Below are 22667 nucleotides of genomic sequence, written 5' to 3' on the forward strand. Positions count from 1 at the left end.
CTCACAAAACTAATTCAGTGATGTGTCATTGGTTTCTACACTGATGATTAGTATCCAGCTGTTGGCACAGTTATATGTAGTTTTACAAAACCAAAACAAGTATATCCAGGACACATTTCACAGTAATTTAAAAAATATTATCTTTACTTTTAAAACATTTTTATGAGATCAAAGAATTATATTTCCAACGTGCATGTACATTTAGAGAAACTGTATTTGACGACACATAATGAGAGACATTACATAAAGTGAATCTCAAGTATGTGAGTTAAATTTGCTTTCAAAGTACATGAAATAAGTACTTTATAAACTTACCTGTTAATTTTGTTTTCAGACTACCAAACATTGAGACCACATGGGAAAACCGGTAGCACTGTTGTCACAGCAATTATCAGTCATTATAAACAACATTACTTGCAGAATGCTGGCATAACTGTTAAGGTGAGACAGAGACACATCAGCTATGCTGTATTTTTCAAAAATATTTTGAAAACAGTTTAATTACTGTTTTTAATTAATACTGGTATACCTGACATATATGTAAATACATAACCCAGGTACTTCGTAGTTTAACAGTTGTTGCCTTGAGATATCTGACTACTGTAAAAATAAATAAGGATCTGGCATATACAGTGGAACCTCGGCTAACGACCACAATCCATTCTGGAAAGTTAGTCGGTACTCGAAATGTTTGGTATCTGAAACAGTTTTCCTCATAAGAAATAAAGGAAATAGATTTATTTGGTTCCCAGCCCCTGTTGACTCACTAATATTTGAAAGTTACAGGCTATATAGGTATTTGTTTTAATGAGAACAGTTATAATGCAATATAAATGGAGTTAAACATAAAAACATTAACGAAAGCATTTCTCAAACCAGCCTTGACTGGCTTTGAATACAAAATCGTTCGCAGCACTTGCCCTTGGGGTTTTCTTCTGCAAATCTGAGTAGATTGTCAGCGCCTTCTCACAAATGAACGACTCATACTAAGCACCTTCTAACTGCTTCTCGTTTATATACGCAAGCAACAACTTTTCTTCTTCCATTATTTGAGGCCTTTGCTTTGGTAAAGTACTCGCTCCTTTCGAAACATTAGCTTAAGCTGCTCCTTTTGCTTTAAAATTGTCGAGATTGTCGGCTTCAACATGCCGTATTTGGCGGCAATATCCGATGCACACATGCCTCCATACTTTGAAATCGTTTCCTTTTTCAGTTCAATTGTTGGCCGCTTCCTTTTTATTACCTTGCTACTATTGCTCTTAATCTTCTTTGGAGCCATGATCGAGGGCTATATTATTAAAATAAAGCACAAACATCACTAAATAAGAAGGATGCGTACCAATAAAGATAACGAATGACCGATCATAAATGTGTCTCGAGCGCAAATGATGCTTGGTCTGAGATGCTGGTCGGTCACGTGTGGGTCACGTGGCTGTTCGGTATCCGAATTTTGCTTGGTATCCTGATCCATATGGTGAGTGCCAAGTGGTTGTCTCACATTTCTGGTGGGGATGTAAGATGTAAGCTAAGGAGAGTGGACAGCTCTGCTCAAACTCTAGGAGTCTCATGTCCCTGGTGTTGGTTTCTCCAAGGCCAAATTTACCCACTGAAAATCAGAAATATTTAACATTACCTTAATATTTAATTGGCTTCAGATTATATGTGTTGGTATTGCCTTAAAAGGTTTTGTAAGTCTTCTTATTTATTAAAGGATCAAGATCTACCACGTGTTAATAAGTCCTTGGCTCTGATGCTGGTGGAAGAGGCTGTTATCATCCCTGAAACCATTTCAGTCTTCAACCACCCATCAACCAAGGTATTTCGAGTGTTTATCACCTCTATTCATTATTTCAGTTTGAAGCATCAAACAAAATGTGTTTATCACTTTCCTTAATTTGGTTTCAGATTAATTGCTGATAGATATACACATGAAAAGCTAATGTAGCTCCAAATGGTCATTTTTGTTCAGATGATGTTGGTTAGCAAGTAATTTTAATAACACCGGATGCTTGGTGGGAATAATGATGGCTTTATAAACTGATTTGTGATAACAGGCTAATTTAAATGAACAAATTGCTTGGTGTTTGGTAGCAGCTATCACAGCTCTCTGCAGATCTCTATTAACTATTTTCAGTTTTAGTCTAGATTTACAGTCCTTTTCTTTGTCTTAGCAGTGATGTACAGCACTTTATAGAAGTAATATTAGTTTTTAGAGGTTATTATTTGTTAGTATAAAGCAAGTAGTTATATATTTAAACTTTGTCATAACTGTCAAAATGCAGGTTGTTAATGTGTTTATCATTTCTGGTATAGTAGTTTTTAAAATCAAGTTGTCATTTTTCATAAGATGTATTTAATGAGCTCCCTATTGCTGCTTGATAATGTAATATTTATCCTTTTATTTGTGTTGTTACCAAACCCACGCAGCATAAAGATTACTCTTACACGCTATAATAAGGAGTGAGATACCTGAGAACTTGCATGGCTTTGTTCAGGTCACTATAGAAATACAGAAAGGCTCTGGGTACTTTTATGTTCCTGCATTGGACTCTTCAGTGCTTCAGGCTTCATATCTTCCCAAGTCTCACTCCATTGTGGTAAGTGCACTTTTTGTACCAGTAGCTTTGTAGACGATGTGAACTATGTGATCATAACATGTCAGTCTAGTAGGTTATGTCATCAGTGCTACAGTGTGGTAAGTGCACTCTATACCAATGCCAGTTGTTGTGGATCGCCTCCAGCTTAGCCAGGTGCAACCGCTTACGCAGCTGGCACGAACACACACCCACTCACTTAGCCAGAGGTGGGACACGACGTACCTATCAAACCTCTAATAAATCAAAGACCGCAACAAAGACGAAATGAACGGTACAAATAATAACTTTAATCACACGTAGATGAAATAAAAAAATGTGAAAATACACACACACACACACACACACACACAAGAAAACAGAGGACTACCCCATGCCCAAGTAAGAGAATAAATGATGTTAGTAGGGGAGATTAAAAAACACCTGCATACACTGTGGTACAGTGCTGTCAGAGTTCTTGCCCTTGAAGCCTAAGGCTTCAGGTTAGATCTAGAACACTTTATATTCTGTTTACACTGTCTCCTTCAGTTTCTTTGGCCCTGTGCAGCGCTCTTGCGCTGACCACCACTTCACTTTCCATCCAACATACACAGGGACCCTCTGCTGGTCCACAGTCTGAAGTGCCTTGCTGACCAACCACCACATGATGCAAGACAGGAATGATGTATGCGGCAGAATGAAAAAACGAAGGGATGGATGAAACGTAGAAAAGTCGCGACTCTGCATGTAAAGGAGCGTAGAAGAAGCAGAAGAATAAGGTGAAGATGTAGAAGAGCAGCAACAAAGACAACAACCAGGGTGAGATCAACAAGAAGATAAGAAGAAGCCTGTGGAGAAAATAAAAGGGACATCTGTCAGTTGGTGGCTTCAACACGAAAAAACTCCCTACTCCAAACCCCACCTACAACTAAGATTAAATACAGTCCCATTGAGTTCTCTCTTCCAAATCTCAAACAACAGAAAGGGTGCACACTACATGTGCTGTAACCTGGCAATCACATACTTAAATCAACTAACATCTTCTTCTTTTCCTATTCGCCCCTGCACCTCCCCTGTGGGTTCCAGCCCAGAGATTGTCTTGTTAAATTGTCAGCCGGCTTTCGTAGAGTGTGGCCAATCCAGCCCTACTTCCGCTTCCTGATGTCATGGTTGGCAGGGTTTTGGTTGGTTCTCTCCCACAGGTCTGTACTGGAGATCTTCTCAGGCCATCTGATGTTGAGGATGTGGCGCAGACATCTGTTGACGAATGTCTGAATCTTGTTGGTGATGGCATTTGTCACTCGCCATGTCTCAGATCCATACAGAAGGACTGACTTTACATTTGTGTTAAAAATGCAGATCTTAGTGTGTAGAGATAAAGCCTAGGAGTTCCAGATAGGTCGTAGAAATCAACTAACATAGTATGCTATAATACAGTCTCACTCTTAGACTAGATTCACTAGAAGATAATATTTTAACTCTAGCACAGAGCAAACATAGACTTGCACACATATATGCACAGCTTCTCACCCGCTAATCAAGGCCTCCACGTATAAGAAAAATATTGAAGAAATAGGAAGAATGCCCTGAGGAATGCTACGTGCTGGGGTTCGCTACATTGTCTCCCAGGGGCTGTAACCAATGGCCAGCACCCACAACACCCACGCCTTGCTGTAGTGCGTGAAGGCTTTTTGCGCCAAAACTGCAGACAGGGTTGGGAAGGGTAATGAACAGCAAAGCCCTAATGTTAGAACAAGCAGCAAATGATGCGTGACATAGTATGGGCATGACATCAGGCATTGCTACAGTCAGCGAAAGAAGGCCTCAACCTTCCCCCACAAACCGGATAAGAATAGCTTTGATTGCTGTAAGCTGCCTTTCTAGTACTGCCATCCTTCATGGTATCTTGGAGTGATGTTGACGCTGTGGTGGACAGAGAAAGAACTTGCTTGCAAACTTAAATGAGCGGACTGATCATTCCAGGGTCTACTTACTACCTTATCAGCAGACCTACATGGCAAGTCTTATCAACAGTATTACATGTCAAGCTATAAATGGTACCATCTGTCCGTATGTTCCCCCTGATGACTAGTACTGGCGGACCTACATAAATGGTACCATTTGAAGATGAATAAATGAATACTCACTGGTTCTTTTTAATTTAAAAAGAAACAGAAATTCACATTTAGTTTTGGGCTAAGTTTAAAGTTCATAGGCAGCCCACTGGCAGATATTTGTGTTTAATTGTATGGGGAAAAAACAGTTTCTGAAGCATGCATAATTTTTATGCAAGATGTCATGCATTAAAAACCTCAGTACATCTTTCTCAGCCAGTCAGATTTTAAATTGATGGAAATCCTTTTAACCACAGACAAAAACCATGGGTTAAAAAGCATAACACTTTTGTCACTTTTGTCGGAGGTCCATGGAACAATTTTAGAAACGGTACATCATAGTAATTCTAAAATCTATGAGGAACACTACTGCTTTCAGGCTGAACATTGCTTGTCAGACTTTGCAGGTAGGTCTCGCATACAAGGTAGAGGACTCGGAAGCCTGCCGAGTGGCATCAGATGCCTAATTTTTCTGTTTTTCAAAAGAGGAGGAAAGGCTTTGTTGAAATATCAACGAACAGGCGTTCATGCAGCCCAGGATGAATTGTCTGGTACAAATGTCAAAATAACAGTAGAAGAATGAGGCAAAGGTCAATAAAAAGGCTTTCAGATAGCCTAGGGAGTGTTGTCTGGTACTAAAGTTAAGATAACAGTAAAAGAACAAGGCAAGGAAGCAGGTAAGTGATTATCTGGAAAATAGGAAGGTAAAAGAACACAAACACATAAGGAGACATTGCAATTCACTGTTGTGAAATAGTTGCAATAATCTGACTGGAGTGGCTTTATGGCCTTGGCTATTAGTTTACTAGAATATGGACTGAAAGGTTATCAGTTCCACGCTTGTGGCTGGAAATCTTGCTTTGCCCGCCCAGTTGCTTAGCAGAACTGAATGTGATTCATCAGGAGCTAGCATGTTGTAATAATGTGATTCATCATGAAAGATAAAAGGTTAGTAGAACTGGATGTTATTCATCAGAGAAGATCAGAGAAAAGATAAAGGCAGCACGGAAAGGTGCCCTGATTTCTTCTACCTTTTCTGCACGTGGCATCTGTTTAAGGGTGCCGTTTTTAGCCTTGCTTAAAACACCAACCCCTAGGACCACTAAGCTCTGGGACTCTTTACCTGCAGTTTATCAGACGTCAATTGAAAACCTGCATGCCACATTCCAAGCAAAAAGTAGCTTCAAGTGCAAGGCTTTTATGGATTTATAACTTAACTGATTATTTCAGCTAAAACATTTATTTGCACAGGTGAACCCACTGCAAGAAGGAAGCCAGAGTATACAGGTGTTTGACCTGTGTTTGGAAGTAGACAGACACCCCACTGCTGTTGTCTATGTATCAGGCGTTGGCACTATCCAGATGGCTGTACAGGATAAAGTAAGTCTAGCTGTCTCTAACCCTGCCTTTTATCCTAGCCCTTTATGTCTATAGGATAAGACTATGTCTTATGTCTTCCGGGCAGGGTTATGACTTATCTCTGTGGGTTAGGGTTAAGTGATATCTGCAGGTAAGGCTATGTCTTATGTCTATCGAGGATGGCTATGTCTGTGGGTTGTCTTATGTCTGTGCACCTCCTGTCAGCCTGTGTCTTTCTCCCTCTTACCCACTAAGTGAGTGTGTATTTCATATATGTGTGTGTGAAGGTGAAGAAACAAGATCACTGGCTTGCAATTCCTTTCTGTCATTTTGGGTTGTTTTTTTTTTTTTTATTTTTGTTGGTTATGTGGCTAAATAGTCATTTTAAATAAACTGTAGTGATCTATAGCCTGAAATTCACATTTTCAACGTTGACTCAAATGTTTATAGTTGAGAGAAAAGAATTCACTGAACTGTTTAAAGATATGTGACATTGGACCAAGGTTGTCTTTGATTTAGTGTCATTAAAAATTGTGTGCACACACATGTAGATGCATGGGCAGGCATGTGCACACTCTCACACATATACTGAAACCAACATTACAGCTACTGTTGAGCAGCAATGTCTATTACTTCTGCATACAGGCTTAGTGTAAAGTTTCCCTGAATTCAGTAAAATAAATTCTCCTGTGTCACAAAGTCTTGTTAATTAATGTGTCATAATCAGAAACAAGTGATTTGTCTAGGGATCCTAACCTCACTGGAAAAATGATGCTTCTCAAAAAGCTGCATAAAAAAGTATTTGACAAGTTCTGAGCAATTATATGAAAATAAAAATGTTCCAAATCTCCTTCCTAAAGACCAGCAAATGTGTACTGAGTATCAAGAACCCCTTTTGGCAACAGTGAAGTGGAACAAGCTTGTCTGGTTTGGCATGTGATGGCACAACACATGATTTTCAGGGCATCTTGGAAGATGGTTGACACCTAGAAAAAAACTGGCTGGCAAACATAATGGACTGACCATCTCACATAGCACTTGCTTACGATCATTCAAGACAAGCCTCAATAGGAATCTTGTCAGCTGCTGAGTTTATGATGTTTCCCTCAGTGACCAGTGCTGGTTATCACTCGTGGTCAAGGGACAAATGAATGAATGTTTCTATAGGTCCATATCTCAAATGTAGAAATATATAATGTTTAGTATGGATTTCGTAAGTATTATCTTGGAGCAAGAATATATTTTATCTAAGATAGGATTAAGTTTTTTTCTGTTTTTTTTTTTTTTTTTATGTTGAGGAAAACCTTTGTGCAATCTGCTTTGCAGGTGGAGATTCATAAGGAGGTAACAGCTATAGTCAAAGTTCTGGATGCCTATGGACATGCTCTTCTCCCTAATTTTTTTACACTTATGGGACTCACTTTGCGTGCTGCATCGGACATTGTATCTGTCAGGTGGGTCATACTGTCAACTGAGTTCTGTCACTGTTGGTCAGGTAGGTCTACTCAAATAGATTTTGTGACATAGGACATGTCAGACAATTTTTAGTGATAGTTTATCGTTTGATCTGTGTTCTTATCACTTCTCTGTTTTCCTGTATCTTTTAGCTGTTATTTTATCTGCTAACATTTTACTTTCTTCTTTCTCTGTTGTTTGTCTTAACATTGTCCCTAACTTACGGAATTCTTTTGTGAATGTATTATTTCTTGCTGTGTCAGAGCTTCATACATCAAGAATGTTTTCCAGCAATATTTTTATTTCTGGCTCTTTATTTTTCTTAAGTTTACTGTACTGGCAGCTATTTTTTCCTTTTTAAAGATGGTAGGGCTTTATCATCAAATTTATGGCTTTTGGAAATTGCATGGGGAGAAATCTGGGCAATAGGGTGGGTGGTCCACTATTTCCCACCGGAACTGTGCCAGCTTGTCCTATTTTACGTTTGTGGTATGGGGCCATGCATTATCATGTAACATTGTGTCAAGAGTCCTAAGTGTTTGTTTTTTTTGAATGAATACACACGAGTTTCCACATACTGCTCTGCATTAACGGTATGACTATGTTCCAAGAATTCCTCAAGGAGTTCATAAGTAGGAATTATTTGCCTGGCGTCCCCTACATTTCATTTGACTGCACCTTGTATGTACAGATCAGTGGTGGAGAAAAGGTGCTGACCTGTATTTTGTGTGTGTACAGACCAGTGGCAGGACCATCAGAGGACCATTTGTCAGGGCTGTATTCAGTAACTGGCATGACAGTTGGACACACAACTCTTACTGCTTTTGCACATCTGCCTAATGGTCAGATGTTAAACAGCGCCTCAAAACCAATTGAGGTAGATATGTTTATATACAGCTATTATGGTCAGATGTTAACATTGAGAATATGACTTTGACATCTGACAAAATAAATGGTATATGTCATTTATAAATACACATCATAAATTTAGGGAATTAAAAGAATATAAAACTGTAAATGATAGGATAATTCAAATTCCAAACTTGAAGAAGCCAACTTTTTTCTGGTCTGTGACCTGCAAAGTGTTGATTGCATATGTACCTTCACCAGTGGAAATGGAAATATAACGGTTTTTGAAGGGTTTCTTACATGTTTTCCAGAAAGATTATGAACAGTACAGGTGATAGAGGACACCTTTGATGGATGCCCAATGTTTCGTGAAAGAAAGGTTCCATTTGCTATCCAGTAGAACTTATTGAGCTCTTGTACAGCGCTTCATGACTTGAACAAATCCTTTATGGGTGTAAAATTTCTGCATGGCATATCATAAGCCTTCATGCCAGGTTCTGTCAGATTTTTTTTTTTTTTTAAAGTAGCGAAGCTGTGGAAGAGATACCACAGGTGTTGTAAATGTTTGTCTATCAGGATGCCTTAGTTGAAGATTTGTTCAAGTGTGTTCCCCTGCCTGGGCTGAAGCCAACTTTTTTACATGCATTTTACTAGCAATTGCATCAACAAAATTACAGGAGGTTTACATGACTTGAACACACCCCTTCGTTATCTCAGTGATTGTCATCACCAGGAAGTGGTATCAAGACAATTCTAGATTACTTCATCATGACTTGGACAGCTGATGAGGTTTATATGATGTGGATACACCCTTTCTCAAGCATTGCCATTTCATTTACTGTAATCACCAGCAAGTGGGATTGCTGAAAGGTGTGTAACCAAGGCTGCATCTTGCCAAAGTGTAGTCCACAAGGCAGAAGAATGAAAGCAGATTCAAAGTCTCCAAAGTATTGATAAGCAGAAATGCAGAAAAGCTCTCCATCTCATCTGCACCTCCTCTTTCAATCCCTTTTTGATACCTTGCACTTTGTTTCTGCTGTTTACTGTCAGATTAATGTCTTCTGCAAAAGGTTATACAAGGGTCTGCCACTGATGGTGAGGAAGAAGTGGTGGTCATGAAGGGCTTCTTGCATGATTCTGTCCAAGATTTCCTACATTGCAGGGAGTGGGGAGCTGTTGTCTGAAAGACGCCTCCTGGTTGATTGTTGAGGGTGTTGTTCTCTTTGAGTTAATGCGCAGTGCCTTGATGACTTGAAGGAAGCCATCTATAATGTTGAATTTTGTGTACTCATCACGTGTAGAAAACTTCTTTTTTTTTTCAAAAGTCCATGTGAAATGCCTAATTTTGTTTGGATTTACAAGAATCTGCTTTGTAAAGGTCAGCGTAGGTAAGAAAAGTTTATTTTGACAAGTTTGGAATTTAAGGTTCCCAGTCATTTAATCCCCAGACACTTCATCCCCGATGCTTCATCTTTAAAATGAAATTTTAACTATAAAATAATTAAAATAAATATTGAAATACATTAATAATATTTAAATCATGTTATTGACTTCAACGTCATTTGAACATCTACAACATTAAAGTATTTTAATTGTAAAACTTATTGTGATGTTTATATGAAAATAATTATATGAATTTCAATTAAATTTTTCACTGGCTTCATAATTTTTATAGTTAACATTTCATTTTAAGGATGAAGCGTTGGGGATGAAGTGTCTGGGGATTAAGTGTCTGGACACCGAATTTAATGTTGGTTTATACTCTTATTGATTATAGCTATATTTTTGTGATTTTATTTTTAAAAACATGAATTTTATGCATACCCCCAAAAAAATCACAGTCACATTATCAACGTGTTTATGATCAATGTAATTTTATAATACTGTAAAATTGTAGTTCTGTTAATGATCATTACAGATCACCATGTTGAATCGATATCCTTTGACCCTGTAGCTATATCTTGATGTATGTTGTTAACTGTGCAGGTGTATCCTCCTCTGAGACTTAGACCTGCTAACATCACTTTGATCGCTGGAGCTACATTCCAGGTGGGAAGTTACTTTAAACATGTTTTAGGTCTGAAATTGTCCAGAAATAAGGAAGAATATAAGAGTGCCAGTTTTCCTTATCAGAGAATTTGAGAAAGAAATGTTTTCTGCTACGAAATTGCAGACTTTATGGAATCCACTTATTTGGGAACAAAAATGTCATGGAAGATTGGGGCGATAACCCTGTGGAATTTTAATCAGCACTGTTTACTATACAGTTTTTCCACTTGTTATACATGAAATGAGGCAAAATACAGAAATATTAAAACATTTTGATACTCTTTTCTTGGCTGGACACATGTCTGTCATTCTAGACTTTAACTTTCAATGCAGCAAGAAACTTGCCTCCCTCCATTTTTCCACTACATAATGACCACAAATTTCTGGCACATTAATTTTGAATTTGGCTTTTCACCCCTTAGTAGCCTGTTACTAATAATTCAAATGATTCATTCAAATTTCTTAAGCAAATGGTCAGTTGTCATATGTTTACTATTCAGTCAGAATACAGCATACTGCTGCAAGAAACACTTCTACAGGATGGTACCACCACTGCTTCCAGATAGCAGTTTGTAATTTTAGGTCGTGAATGGATGGAATTATTATAGAGTTAGAGCTATTAAATCTATGAAGTTCTAATGACCAAAGGCATGAAAGATAAAGTGGGGAAAACTAGAGCCTGCATCAGTTGGGATGGGTTAGTTGAATGGAGGCAGAAAACTTAATAGCTTCCCTACTACTTGCCCCTACATTTTCTGTCACCATGTGTCTGTGTTTTGCACCAACCATTTTGGCAACTTCAAGCAACAGCTTCTACCTACCAGCCATCAGTTGCAGATTGTTTCTTGAAGGTCTAAGCTACAACCTACCTATCAGCTACTAATTAAAGACTCTTGAGGACCTTCTCCATTAAGAGAGAGTTGAAAGAAGAAAAGGGAGAGGAGCTGAACATAGTTTATGACCTGTGGGCCTACTGACTGTGTATATTACTACTTACTGACTCAGTATAAATTCACTACCTCATCTATTTAATCTATTCATGTAGTCATGTTAACAACTCTATCCCTTCTAAACACTGCTTCGTCTATTTATTCTATCTGTGTTAAACAACTCTAACCCTTCTCAATTCAGCTTCAACCATTTACTTTAATCATGTTGTTAACAACTCTTACCCTTGTAAACACTAACCCATACATTTACTCTATTTATGATGTTAACAAATCTTACCCGTCTACTGCTACAATAGAATATTTCCTTTTTGCAGCAAAGCAGCGTGGGATATAAAAAGGCATTAGAATATAAAGTAATATGTGGGACAGTAACAACAGTCAACCACATATAAGGACTTGGGAATGGTACCTTCAGCCTATTATCCATTGCAAATAATAGTCAACACAGCTCAAGTCTGGGAGTTCTGCAAAAAATTATTTAGTTATTTATTATGCACAGTGTTTAGCATGTTATTTTAAACTCACCTGACTTTTAATTGTTTCTCAACATTTTGATGACCATTTAGAGTTTATACATCAGAAATTGAATGCTTGATTACAGACATAGTAAACAAGACTTTCATCCATTAGGACTTTTATATTATCAGGTTATAGCACTTGGAGGTCCACAGCCACAAAGCATAGTGCAGTTTGGTGTCCTTGATGATAAAGTGACATCAGTTTCTTCAAGTGGGCTGTTGACGGCACTATCCTTAGGCACGACAAAGGTTGTTGGAAAAGCAGTTGGCCTTGACCCTATTTCAGGGGAATCAGTCATATACTCTCAGGTGAGGCAAATACTCTACAGTGGTTTTGATGTGAATCTGTTTAAAATGTTTTTTTCTTAAGCCATTTTAAAAAGTTATCCTAAAAATAAATTAAAAAGACATTGGAGATAGATAATGCCTGCACCCTTGTGTGTGTAAGCATATACTTATATTTGTGTGTTTGCATGTATGCATGCTTTGATATGGAAGACTGTTAGACTAAAGAGCGGGACAAATTAAAGAGCCGATGCCAGCTGTTCTCCTCATACCCCCTTCTTTCTTTTTTAATCGCTGGTCATCAGGTTTAGCTCTGTCACATGCTTCAAGTAGACATGCACATTTTTTCCAAAGAAAATGAGATCACTTCAGCTTGGAACATCCCTGCCCAGGGTAACACAAATAATTATTCATAGTGCTGAAAAAAAAAAAAGCATAATCCTATAGCACTGCACACAGAATGCTTAATACAAAGATAGTTAAATGAACCACTTGATCAAAAACGTGGGGCACATTACTATATCCAGGCATATACACCAGTAAGTAAACTAACTTGAAATAAATAAACCTCAGTCTGTTACAAATGTCACATAGCCCTGTGCTAGTTACTAGAATGGGCTAGCCAAAGGCATGGGCAGTTGCCACACATACAATCAAAAGGGCAGTATCTGCAAAAGTTCGCGTAGCTCCCGGACTAAAGAGACTAAACAATCACCAAACTTTAGACAGGAGCATACATTGGAGAGTAGGAACCAGACCGTTTCCCCTCCCCACTTCTACTTCCCTACAGAGAGAAAGTCTTACTATGTTTATGTTACGACCACTACGCGGCTACCCCCAGGTGGCGGTCCTTTGGACCGGTTTAGAATGGTTAGACTGACCCTGTACTCGTCCTGGCTGCTATGGTCCCTCCCCTCAGTTTGTAGGTGGGTGGCCGTTCCACAGAGTGTCTCCAAAGCTCCTATTAAGTAGACGGTGGAGCACCTTTGCTCTACACCGGGTTGCTGGTCTTTTGTCACCTGCCTCACTCCCCTCAGCTGTCTTGTGCCTGTCAGTCCCAGCTCCGATGAGTCCAGTGCCCCACTCTCCTCAGGAGCCCTCACGCCCCATCCTGCTGTCCTATTCCCTCGCACCAGTCCTCAGCTTCAAACAGGTGCTAAGCTTCCCCACACAGCAGTAAACAGTTTGCTTCCGCACACTGCAGTTAGCGATCTCCTGGGTCTCAGAAAACAGCTTCCAACCAAAAAAGCACATTAGTGACACAGCAGTGGCAACAACAGTAGCTGCGCTAACAACCCTCTGGCTGTTTACGGTCGTGGTTAACTACCGGCCCCTGTCCACCTGGACAAAGTGTGAGCATGGCCCGAACTGCACGTGAGACCTGAAAAATCCGTGACACAATTGCCACCCTTTCTATGCGGCAGAGGGGTACAAACACAGGGGAAGCTCTACCCACGTCCCCCCTCTACATGACCTGACTTTGACAAGCTCAGATCATCAGATTTAGTGTTGCCATCCAGCTTAGCTCAGGATGAGACCAAGCTGACCTTTTGCGTTGGAAACCATGAACAACCTACAGCCACGCATTCGAGTGTTATTTACGGAGTGAACCCGAGTGTGTGCCATGTGATAGGTTACCCTTTTACAATTTTATGCCCTTTATGTTATTTTCAGTGAAAGTGTTTCACTTGCTTGAGTCTGGAAAATGTCTGAACTTTACCTGTCTCTCAGTCCTACTCTGTCGAGTTCATGGCTTTCATCTCCATTTTCTTGTGTTCCTTGTCAGTGATATGCCCTTCACCATTTAAAATATTATTTTCGCAACTGCCATTTCTTCTGTTTCATGTAAGTGGCATGAACTAAACTGCCAGAATCACAATTATATGAAAAATTATCCTTCTGCTTGACCTGTTGTGGTTTTAGGATGAAGCTGTTGTGTCAGTGGTACCACTGAAGGGGATAAGAATTCATGCTCCTCTGTCACGCCTTCAGACTGGCAGCCAGGTTTGTAGCCTTGTTTGTTGAATTTATGCCCCCTGTTATACCTTCAGAGTGGCAGCCAAGTTTGTGCCATGGATATATGTGTAAAGACATCAATTCTTAAATGTTATCATTGACATTTAGTAAACCTGTGAATTTGTACATATTTGAACTGTAGTGGAAGTTGTCAGAGCAATGTATAATACTGAAAACCAAAAAGGCAGCAGTACATTTTGCTATATAATGGTTGTGGGTTGTGTTCAGTTTCCAGTAGCTGTAGATTATTTTCAGAATCAGTAACTTGATTTTTAGAATTGAGTATCCTTTTACACAAGAAGGTAAACAAAAGGCTATGGGTGGATATTTAATTTTACTTTATTTTTGTTAGTTTTTTAATAGTCAAATCAATTGTGACATCTCACTAACAGAATATGCTAGTGGTTGTCATTTTATATTTGTGGTTTAAAGGAAGTGTTCAATGACAGCATATCATATGGTAGCCATGGAAACACATCACATGCCACTTTAAATTTGTTAAATTTTAATCTAATACTAGTTCATCATACAAGCCAAATACTTTGGTGTTGAAGTCATTAAGATTTTTGTATTCAAAAAAACATAGAAGCCCATAAAATTTGACAGTGATCTGGTGGCACAACAGCTTGTGCCTGTCACCGCTACAGGGAGGATTGACTGTCCTGGATTCACTCTCGGGCATGCTGTTCTTCCTCTGCATATGGCATCTGCTTACAGGGCTGGCAACCTTTGCCAATCCCCGCCCTGCTAAAATTTAACATTGCATGAAATATCACACACACACACAAAATGTAACATTTTAAATAATAATAATCTATAATTTATATAGTGCAAATGCTTGCAAGGAACATGCTTTTAGTCCTGGAGACAAGAATGAGACATGGACAACATTTCAAGGAACAGAGGAATAAACAAAAGTACTGATGACTAACAAAAGACAACTATAGAAAACCGAAAGAGGAATTAGGCAACAAGAACTAAAAGTGATTCAGTGGAAGAAGAGGAGTGGGGAAGTATCAATAAACAGAAAGGGAAAGGGAGTTGAAAAAGGAGTAGCATTGTCATTGTTGAGTAGGACTGCTGTTAGGAGTAATGATCAAGGAAGAGATGAGTTTTCAATGCACATTTGAAAAGAGTCAATGGTGGATAGGTGACAGATAGGAAAGGAGAGAGAGTTCCATTGTTTTGCTGTACAGTAACTAAAAATCCTGTGGCCATGGTTGCTGTTCTGGCAACAGGAACAGTGAGGATACAGTCATCAGACCAAAAGCTTAGTTGTCTGGCTGAGATGTAGGGGAAGAGAAGTTAGAGAAATAGCTTTACTATGTTGTTGCTTTTGGATTATACTCAGAAATAATATTTATCCAGGTTTATATTTCACAAAATACAAAACATAATAACAAGCAAGCTGGAGGAGGGTGACTGTAGAAGTTGAATTTTAGTGAAAATCATCCTTGGGAACTTCTGTCCTCTTCCCTGTAACAGCAAAGGGGAACAGGCTGAGTGGTGCTAGGGCTTTTAAATGACAAATTACCATCTTTATTGATTCCATTGAGTAATTATTACTTAGGAAGTTGGCTCAGTTACAAAACGTTACAAGAGCTACAAGACAGAGATAACGCAAGTGGTGCATCATAGGAAAACACAAAAGTAATCTTATATCTAAAACCATTTAAAGACATACCTTCAACATCATACACTTACACACACTCTCTCTCACACACATGCATACAGTCAACATTTCATCTATGGTTGAGCACCTTAATGCAGAGGGTACAAATGATTTCAAGTTCTTACTGTTTCTGCATACAGGCATAGCACAATGTTTGCCTGAACTCAGTAAAACAAATAGCTTGTCAAACAATTTGCTGATCACAAAAAGAGGCCAAATAACTCAGCTTTTCAATAATGTTGCTATCATGGACAGACAAATTACAGATGCAATATACAAAGGACAGATTTTCAAGATTTTCAGTGAATGATAAGAATAGCTCAGGAGTGTTGTGCTGACTGAAACACTTTTCAGTTTTCACTCTTTGTTGACCACATTTAACAATTCAGTGCCAATATAAGCTGACAATCAGGTGTCCATGCATGTGCATAAGTGTAGGATAGGCCTGGCTATTCTTTCTTTTGTTTTGTTTCTTCCATCATCAAGTCATATTCCTAGTGCAGTATCACTTGGCCTGTAAACACATTTTTATTCTTCATATTCTTATTACCTGAGAATTTAACAGATATTCTCTTGTGTGCTTTTTCACCTGTCTGTATTCAAAAGAGGGGATAGACAAAAACTCTCTGCGGTCTGCAAGTAAAAAAAAAAAATCCAATATCTACAAAACCAGTTGAGATGCAAGTCTAAGATCAGATATGAGTCTCAGTGCTGCGAAGTATGGCTGTATTGTGTTGAACACAGAACTGAAGTCAACAAAGAGCAGTCTTGCATGCCTTTGGCTTTTACAGATGTATATACAATTTATTTAAGATTAACAACTTGGCATCTTCAGCACCTCCTCCCCACCTTATAAGTAAATGGCAATGTCCAGTTTGCTTCCTGTAGATTTAGGATACAATTTTTGAATTTTTTCCCCCAGCTTTCATTACAAGAGGGGCTAGTGCTATTGGTAAAAATCATTGAAATTAATTTTCTTGGGAAGTGGAACGATGTTAGAAAGTTTCTAGGGCTGGAACTGAAGAGCACAACCATCTTCCCCCTGTGCCTTAACCTTTGCCCACGACAACAATTCTGTCATACAGAGAAATTATTAAGCTACTATTGAAAACAAACGGTTGTTAAAGTTCCCTAAACATACCAGGAAAATGGTGCTTCTCAAAACATCTTCAAGTCTGGATCATTCACACTATTACCTTTGATTTTCTCATGCAGCCCTCTTTCTGATTAACAGAAGGCTGAGACTTAATTCCCTGCCAGGCATAATGAAACCTAGTTCAGTCTTGTCTTTATACTTATTATGCATAATAAATGTCGCCAGCATAGTTCAATCTTTTTACTTTTTCTAATCTTTCTTCACCTTTCTTATCACTTTCTTCACATCCTTATGTATTAATATTTTTGTCGAGGCATCTGTGAGGAAATTTTTTTTGTATTATTATTATTAGCTTAGGAGCCACAGCTAACTCTTGGTCCGGCAATAGTGTTTAGTTAACCATGTAAAGCAAATCAGTTCAGTTACAGTAGGAAGATTGAAGGACAGAAACTTAAAGGTGATTTTTTATGAAGTTAAGCTTGAAAACCAGCTGCCACTGTGAAGATGAACCTTAACAATAAATGCAATCTGACATCCTGAATGAGTTAATAAATATGTTAATAAATAAATTTGTTGTTTACTGTCAGTTAATTGATGTACTCACAGTCAGTATATATTGTTTAGCAGATTATTTAATTTAATTAAAGACAGTTCCTGCAGTTTTGATGCATGTGTTCTTATTTAACAGATGCCAGTTTATGCCATGGGGCTCACTGAACAGGATACGCCTTTTACATTTGGTTCTTCTGTTCCACCTCTTATCTTCACCTGGATGCTAAATAGTCGAGAGGTGCTACTTCTGAAGTCAGTATACCAGGAGGTAAGTTGGTACAGGGACTATCAACAAAGAGTAGATAAGACTTGGTGACTTCTATAGTATAGCAAGGTTTATTACCTGATATCACTTGAGTTGTTGCATCTGTTGTCTAAGAAGGTAAGCTTGTCTGTTTGACTGTTGGATGCGAGCAGGCAAAACTTCATGAGGCTGAAGCATAGCAAGATTTGTTTGTTTGTTGTTTATTCCTTATTACTCCTCGAAGAGCATAGGGCTGCAACAACACCTGGTTTTGGGCAGCCCCCAAAGCAAGATTTAGTGCTTTTGTATTTCACACTTTTTATTCAAATCAAATCAAATCAGACTTTATTGTCTGTCGAGGAGACCCAAAACAGAAATTTTTCTTTTGGTCACAAGGGCAGGCATACATACTCACACAGACATTTAATACACAGTTAGGAGTAAAGATTATTTCTGCAGACTAATTCATCAGTGACCACATGTTAGCATTTTGAAGTATGCCTGTCCTTGTTTATGTGTTGGTTATTTGTCTTGTGTGTGCAGAAGGGCATCAGGCTGGAGGCACAGCACAGTTTTGCACAGCAAGTATTTGCCTTAGGGACAGGTCATGTGACTCTTGGTCTAGAAGTGCGTGCCAGGGATGGAAGCAAAGTGCAAGTGAAAGATGATGTCTTACACGATGATCTTCTTATACAGGTAGGTGGATGCCAGTAATATTACAGCTATGCTTCTTCGTTTTCTGAAATCTTTGCGCATTGTAGAATATGTGTGCATTTACACTTATATGCTATGGTTTGTGCACATACTAGAATGTGTGTATGTTTGTGTTCAAATTTCCTGTTGTCATCATCATCATAAGTTCTTGACTGGCCACAGAGCACCTGATGATATAATTGCCCTTTTTTCCCTCTGCCCTTCTCTGGGATAAATTGAAGAGAAGGCCAGTCCGCTCTTAGATTGTCTGCCTATTTCTTTTGTAATCCTTTTGTTCATGATCACATTTACAAGTCCTGATGATGTCAAAATATGCGTAGATCACTACAGCTTGTCTTTTAGGTGTGAACAGGATATTGTCAGGGCTAGCCCAATTATTTGCACAGAGCCAATGTGCCATTTACTGGTGTTACAACTACATAAATTCAAAATAATGGGGCTTTATTCCATGGGGGAAAAAAAAAACCTAGATATACTTGTGCTAGAGTGTATATACAAGTGTTAATAATAATGTTAATTTATACAGGGCTTTACACAACTGTGAAAGGCAGGCTCAAAGTGCTTTACACACACACACACAAAATGTTAGAATGTATGTCTATTTATGCACATGCTAGAGTATATGTACATGTTTTAGAATATATACACAGATGCTATAGTGTGTGTGTATAAAGGTTAGAATATTACACATTAGAGTAGAGTGTATGCACACGTTAGAATGTATGTCTATATATGTGCATGTGCTAGAGTGTATGTACAGGTGTTAGAATGTATTTTTAAAATGTGTATATATATGCTAGAGTGTATGCACAAGTGTTAGAATGTATGTCTATATAAACATATGAGCTAGAGTGTAAAAACAGGGTTTAAAATGTGTGTGTATATATATGCTGAACTGTACAAGTTCTAAAATGTATGTCTTTATGTGTGTTTTTAGTTGTTTTTTGTTTGTTTTTTTTTTTTTTTTGGTTTGTTTGTTTTTTGTGCTCTTTGTTTGCATATATGTGTGTTTGTGTGTGTATGAATTCATGGGCCAGCATGTCAGTGTAAAACAAAGAGGCAACTTACCGTTTATTTCACAATGAAATGTTTGCTTATGACTAGTTTATTAACAGTTTTTATTGTGATGAATGCACACATATATGCAATGCTGTGTTATTCTGTTGTGGCAGGTGTTTGATCCTCTACAGCTGACTACGCCAGAGATTTGTGCAGGAAACATTCTTCTCATGCCCAACACTGAAACCTTGATTCACACCAACAGGTTCTTCATCTGTCATTCAACATTTTCACTTTTGTCTTGCTGTCTCATGTATTGAGTCTGCGTCACATTTTTGAAGTGTATGTGATAATGTCTTGTCTGTGTCTGTAAGCTTTGTGTATTGTCTCAATATCTGCTTCATGGAGGTAAGACAATGACAATGATCAACTTTATTTGTCCCAGTGGGCAATTTAAACATTGGAAGGTGCTCTAGTTACAGTAAAGTTAAAAATAAAAGTAGAATAAGTTCGCTGCAAGGTGCAGCATTAGATGTACATTAGCACATGAAAGGAAGGCAATTTATATATATACTATAAAACATACAACAAACTAGTATCAAGAATAATCACATGTGCAGAATCTCAAGCAGGTTTCCGCTAAGGTTACAGTACAACACATAATATTTTTGCCTTCAATCACTGATTCAGAAATATTTGACAAAACAAGGTGGACGCTTTACACTCTTTTCATAGATTTTTCAAAAGCATTCGACTGTATTGATAGATCCAAATTGCTATATATTCTGTTAAAAAGGGCTGTCCATGGAAGAGTGTTTCAAACACTACATAGTATGGATAAAAGTGTGAAAGCTGATGTTAAAGACGGATCTTAAATAACTGACTATTTTGATTGCATATCTCGTGTCAAACAACCCTGTGGTCCACGTTGTATTGACGTCCTGGCAGATCCATTTGGGATCTTACTTTTCATGCATACAGATGACATTGCCATTGTTGCTGATGGCCTCCCGAAACTGAATAATTATTATTATTAAGCTAATTTCCCTACTAAGACACTCTCAGTACAACCTGATCTCCCTCAGTTACAACCTGCTTTCCCTACTAAGATAAGCGACCCGGTGGCGCAACGGTTATCGCCTGTCACCAATACAGTGAAGGTTGGCTGCCCAGAGTTCATTTCTCGTCTCGGGCATGCTGTTCTTTCTCTGCACGTGGCGTAAGTTTACAGGGCTGGCTGCTTGCCGTAATATAGCCTCAGTTGCTGGCACGGCGTAAAACACCAATTCCACCCCCCCTTCCCTACTAAGATAATTACAACCTGATCTCAGCTACAACCTGATTTCCCTACTAAGACACTATCTGTTACAACCTGATTTTGGTGGATTATAGCAGGTCTCAGAAAGGTTGTTTCCTGCAGTAGAGTCAACATTTTGGGGTTGTATAAAAATTCTGATTGTAAACAAGCAGCTCATGTATTTGTTTGTTCGTACAGGCATAGTTTGTATCACCAGAGTTCTGTCACCTTAACTCTGGCTCTGACTATTGTATACTATAAACAGACTACTTTTGGGTCAAGGGAAGTTGATTTGTCCTTTTCAAACACATTTCCTACAAACTTTCATTAGGGGGCATAAGAAAATTGAAGTTATTAGTATGATGATTACTTATAATGTTACCATATCTGCTTTGAGTGTTCCTAATCTTATCTGCTTTTGCAGGGATGCAGCAGCAGTCATGAGTTATACAGTGATCAAAGAACCAGGCGTGGAACCAGTAGTGCGTGTGGACAATAATGGTCAGCTGACTGCAGGGGCCACACCAGGCAGTGTTTTTGTCAGAGTCACAGCAGCGGAAGACTTTGGCTTCAACCAGACACTAGTACTTTTAGTACAGGTTTGTGTAATTTTGGTTTCCACCAGACACTAGTACTGGTAGTACAGGTTTGTGTGGTTTTGGCTTTCATCAGACACTAGTGCTGTTAGCACAGGTTCATTTGACTTTGACGAGTAGTCAGTACAGGTGTTGTTTGTGTCTTTTAATAACAGTAGTAATTAAACATAACAAAAGCTAATGCAGGTTTTTCCCCAGGATTTCAGGTTTTACATAGAAGGATTACAGGTTGGTCATCCTAGAGATATAAAGATCTAAAAAAGGACAGAGATACTTCCTAAAATGACCTGAGTTACTCCACCTGTTTAAGAAACAAAAATATAATACTTTCTTGACAAACTATGTGAGACTAATAATGAACTTTCTTGATGTACAGATAAAACAGCAGCAAATACTCTGATTGCAGGTGAAAACCCTGTCATACCTGATGTTGAACCTTGACACAGATCTGCATATTTCTGGATCACCTCTGCCAGGAATTCCTGTTGGTGGAGTGTTACAGTTTTCAATCAGTTACCATGATGATGTTGGACAAACATTTCATGCAACTAACCTCCAGCTTGGGATTCAATGCAACAGGTCTCAATGCAAAAGAATGCAACTTTCTACTTAGTTTCTATACATGACCTCTTGTTCTCAGGTTGTCGGACTAGTATGAAAGTAGGTACAAAAAAAGATTATAAAACTATGTATTATGCTTTACACATTTGACAAAATTTTTGTCAATAGTGTCTACACATAGAAGAGATTTATTGAACGCAAGCAGTGTGGTTGAAATGTTCTTTCTAATATTAAGGATAATTATAATAAGGATAGTGTATTGTAAATGAAGTTTTACTCATTACCCGGAGAAATTCTGTGTTTGGTGGATGTCTAGAAAAGTTGGACATTCCATAAACAGTGTCATATTCAGGTTGCTGTCACATGTAATGACTGATTTGCAGTGAATCATCTTGCTGTCTAATATGTTCTCACAAAATCATATCAAATTGCAGAGTATAAATACCTGAATACTCGTTCCCAAAAATCGAGGAAACTAATGCTGTTCTTTTTGAGATGCAAGTCTTTCAGTGACACCAAGCTTGCACATCAGTCTTCTTCAGTTCATAGATTGTGAACATTTTTTATGTTGATTTTTAAATTTCTTCGACATTTGGTACAGTAAAGCTTCTTTATTAACTGATTATGACCCCCTTCATAGTTGTGCCTCAAAACTTTTTCACTGAGGTATTTCGCTATTTAAATGTCCTCTTTGTTACAGCTACCTCCCCAAGCTGAATTATGACCGATAGTTCATGCTTTATTATGACTTTTTAAAAAAAAACAAAG

At 38.3% G+C, this 22667-nt stretch overlaps 1 protein-coding gene across 1 annotated transcript in view; it reads left to right on the plus strand.

Moving 5' to 3' along the window:
- Positions 1-22667, plus strand: part of LOC112560171 (nuclear pore membrane glycoprotein 210-like) — a 63195-nt gene that overhangs the window by 22699 nt on the left and 17829 nt on the right. The window contains exons 18-31 of the mRNA XM_025231803.1: positions 335-441; positions 1712-1816; positions 2496-2597; positions 5939-6067; positions 7373-7500; positions 8240-8378; positions 10337-10399; positions 11997-12176; positions 14076-14156; positions 17625-17756; positions 18276-18428; positions 19619-19710; positions 21167-21341; positions 21745-21917. Coding sequence (XP_025087588.1) covers positions 335-441; positions 1712-1816; positions 2496-2597; positions 5939-6067; positions 7373-7500; positions 8240-8378; positions 10337-10399; positions 11997-12176; positions 14076-14156; positions 17625-17756; positions 18276-18428; positions 19619-19710; positions 21167-21341; positions 21745-21917 — 1759 coding nt within the window. The remainder of the gene's footprint in view (positions 1-334; positions 442-1711; positions 1817-2495; positions 2598-5938; positions 6068-7372; positions 7501-8239; positions 8379-10336; positions 10400-11996; positions 12177-14075; positions 14157-17624; positions 17757-18275; positions 18429-19618; positions 19711-21166; positions 21342-21744; positions 21918-22667) is intronic.

The sequence above is a fragment of the Pomacea canaliculata genome, linkage group LG3 (genome assembly GCF_003073045.1).
Source record: "Pomacea canaliculata isolate SZHN2017 linkage group LG3, ASM307304v1, whole genome shotgun sequence".
In the NCBI taxonomy this organism is placed as follows: domain Eukaryota; kingdom Metazoa; phylum Mollusca; class Gastropoda; order Architaenioglossa; family Ampullariidae; genus Pomacea; species Pomacea canaliculata.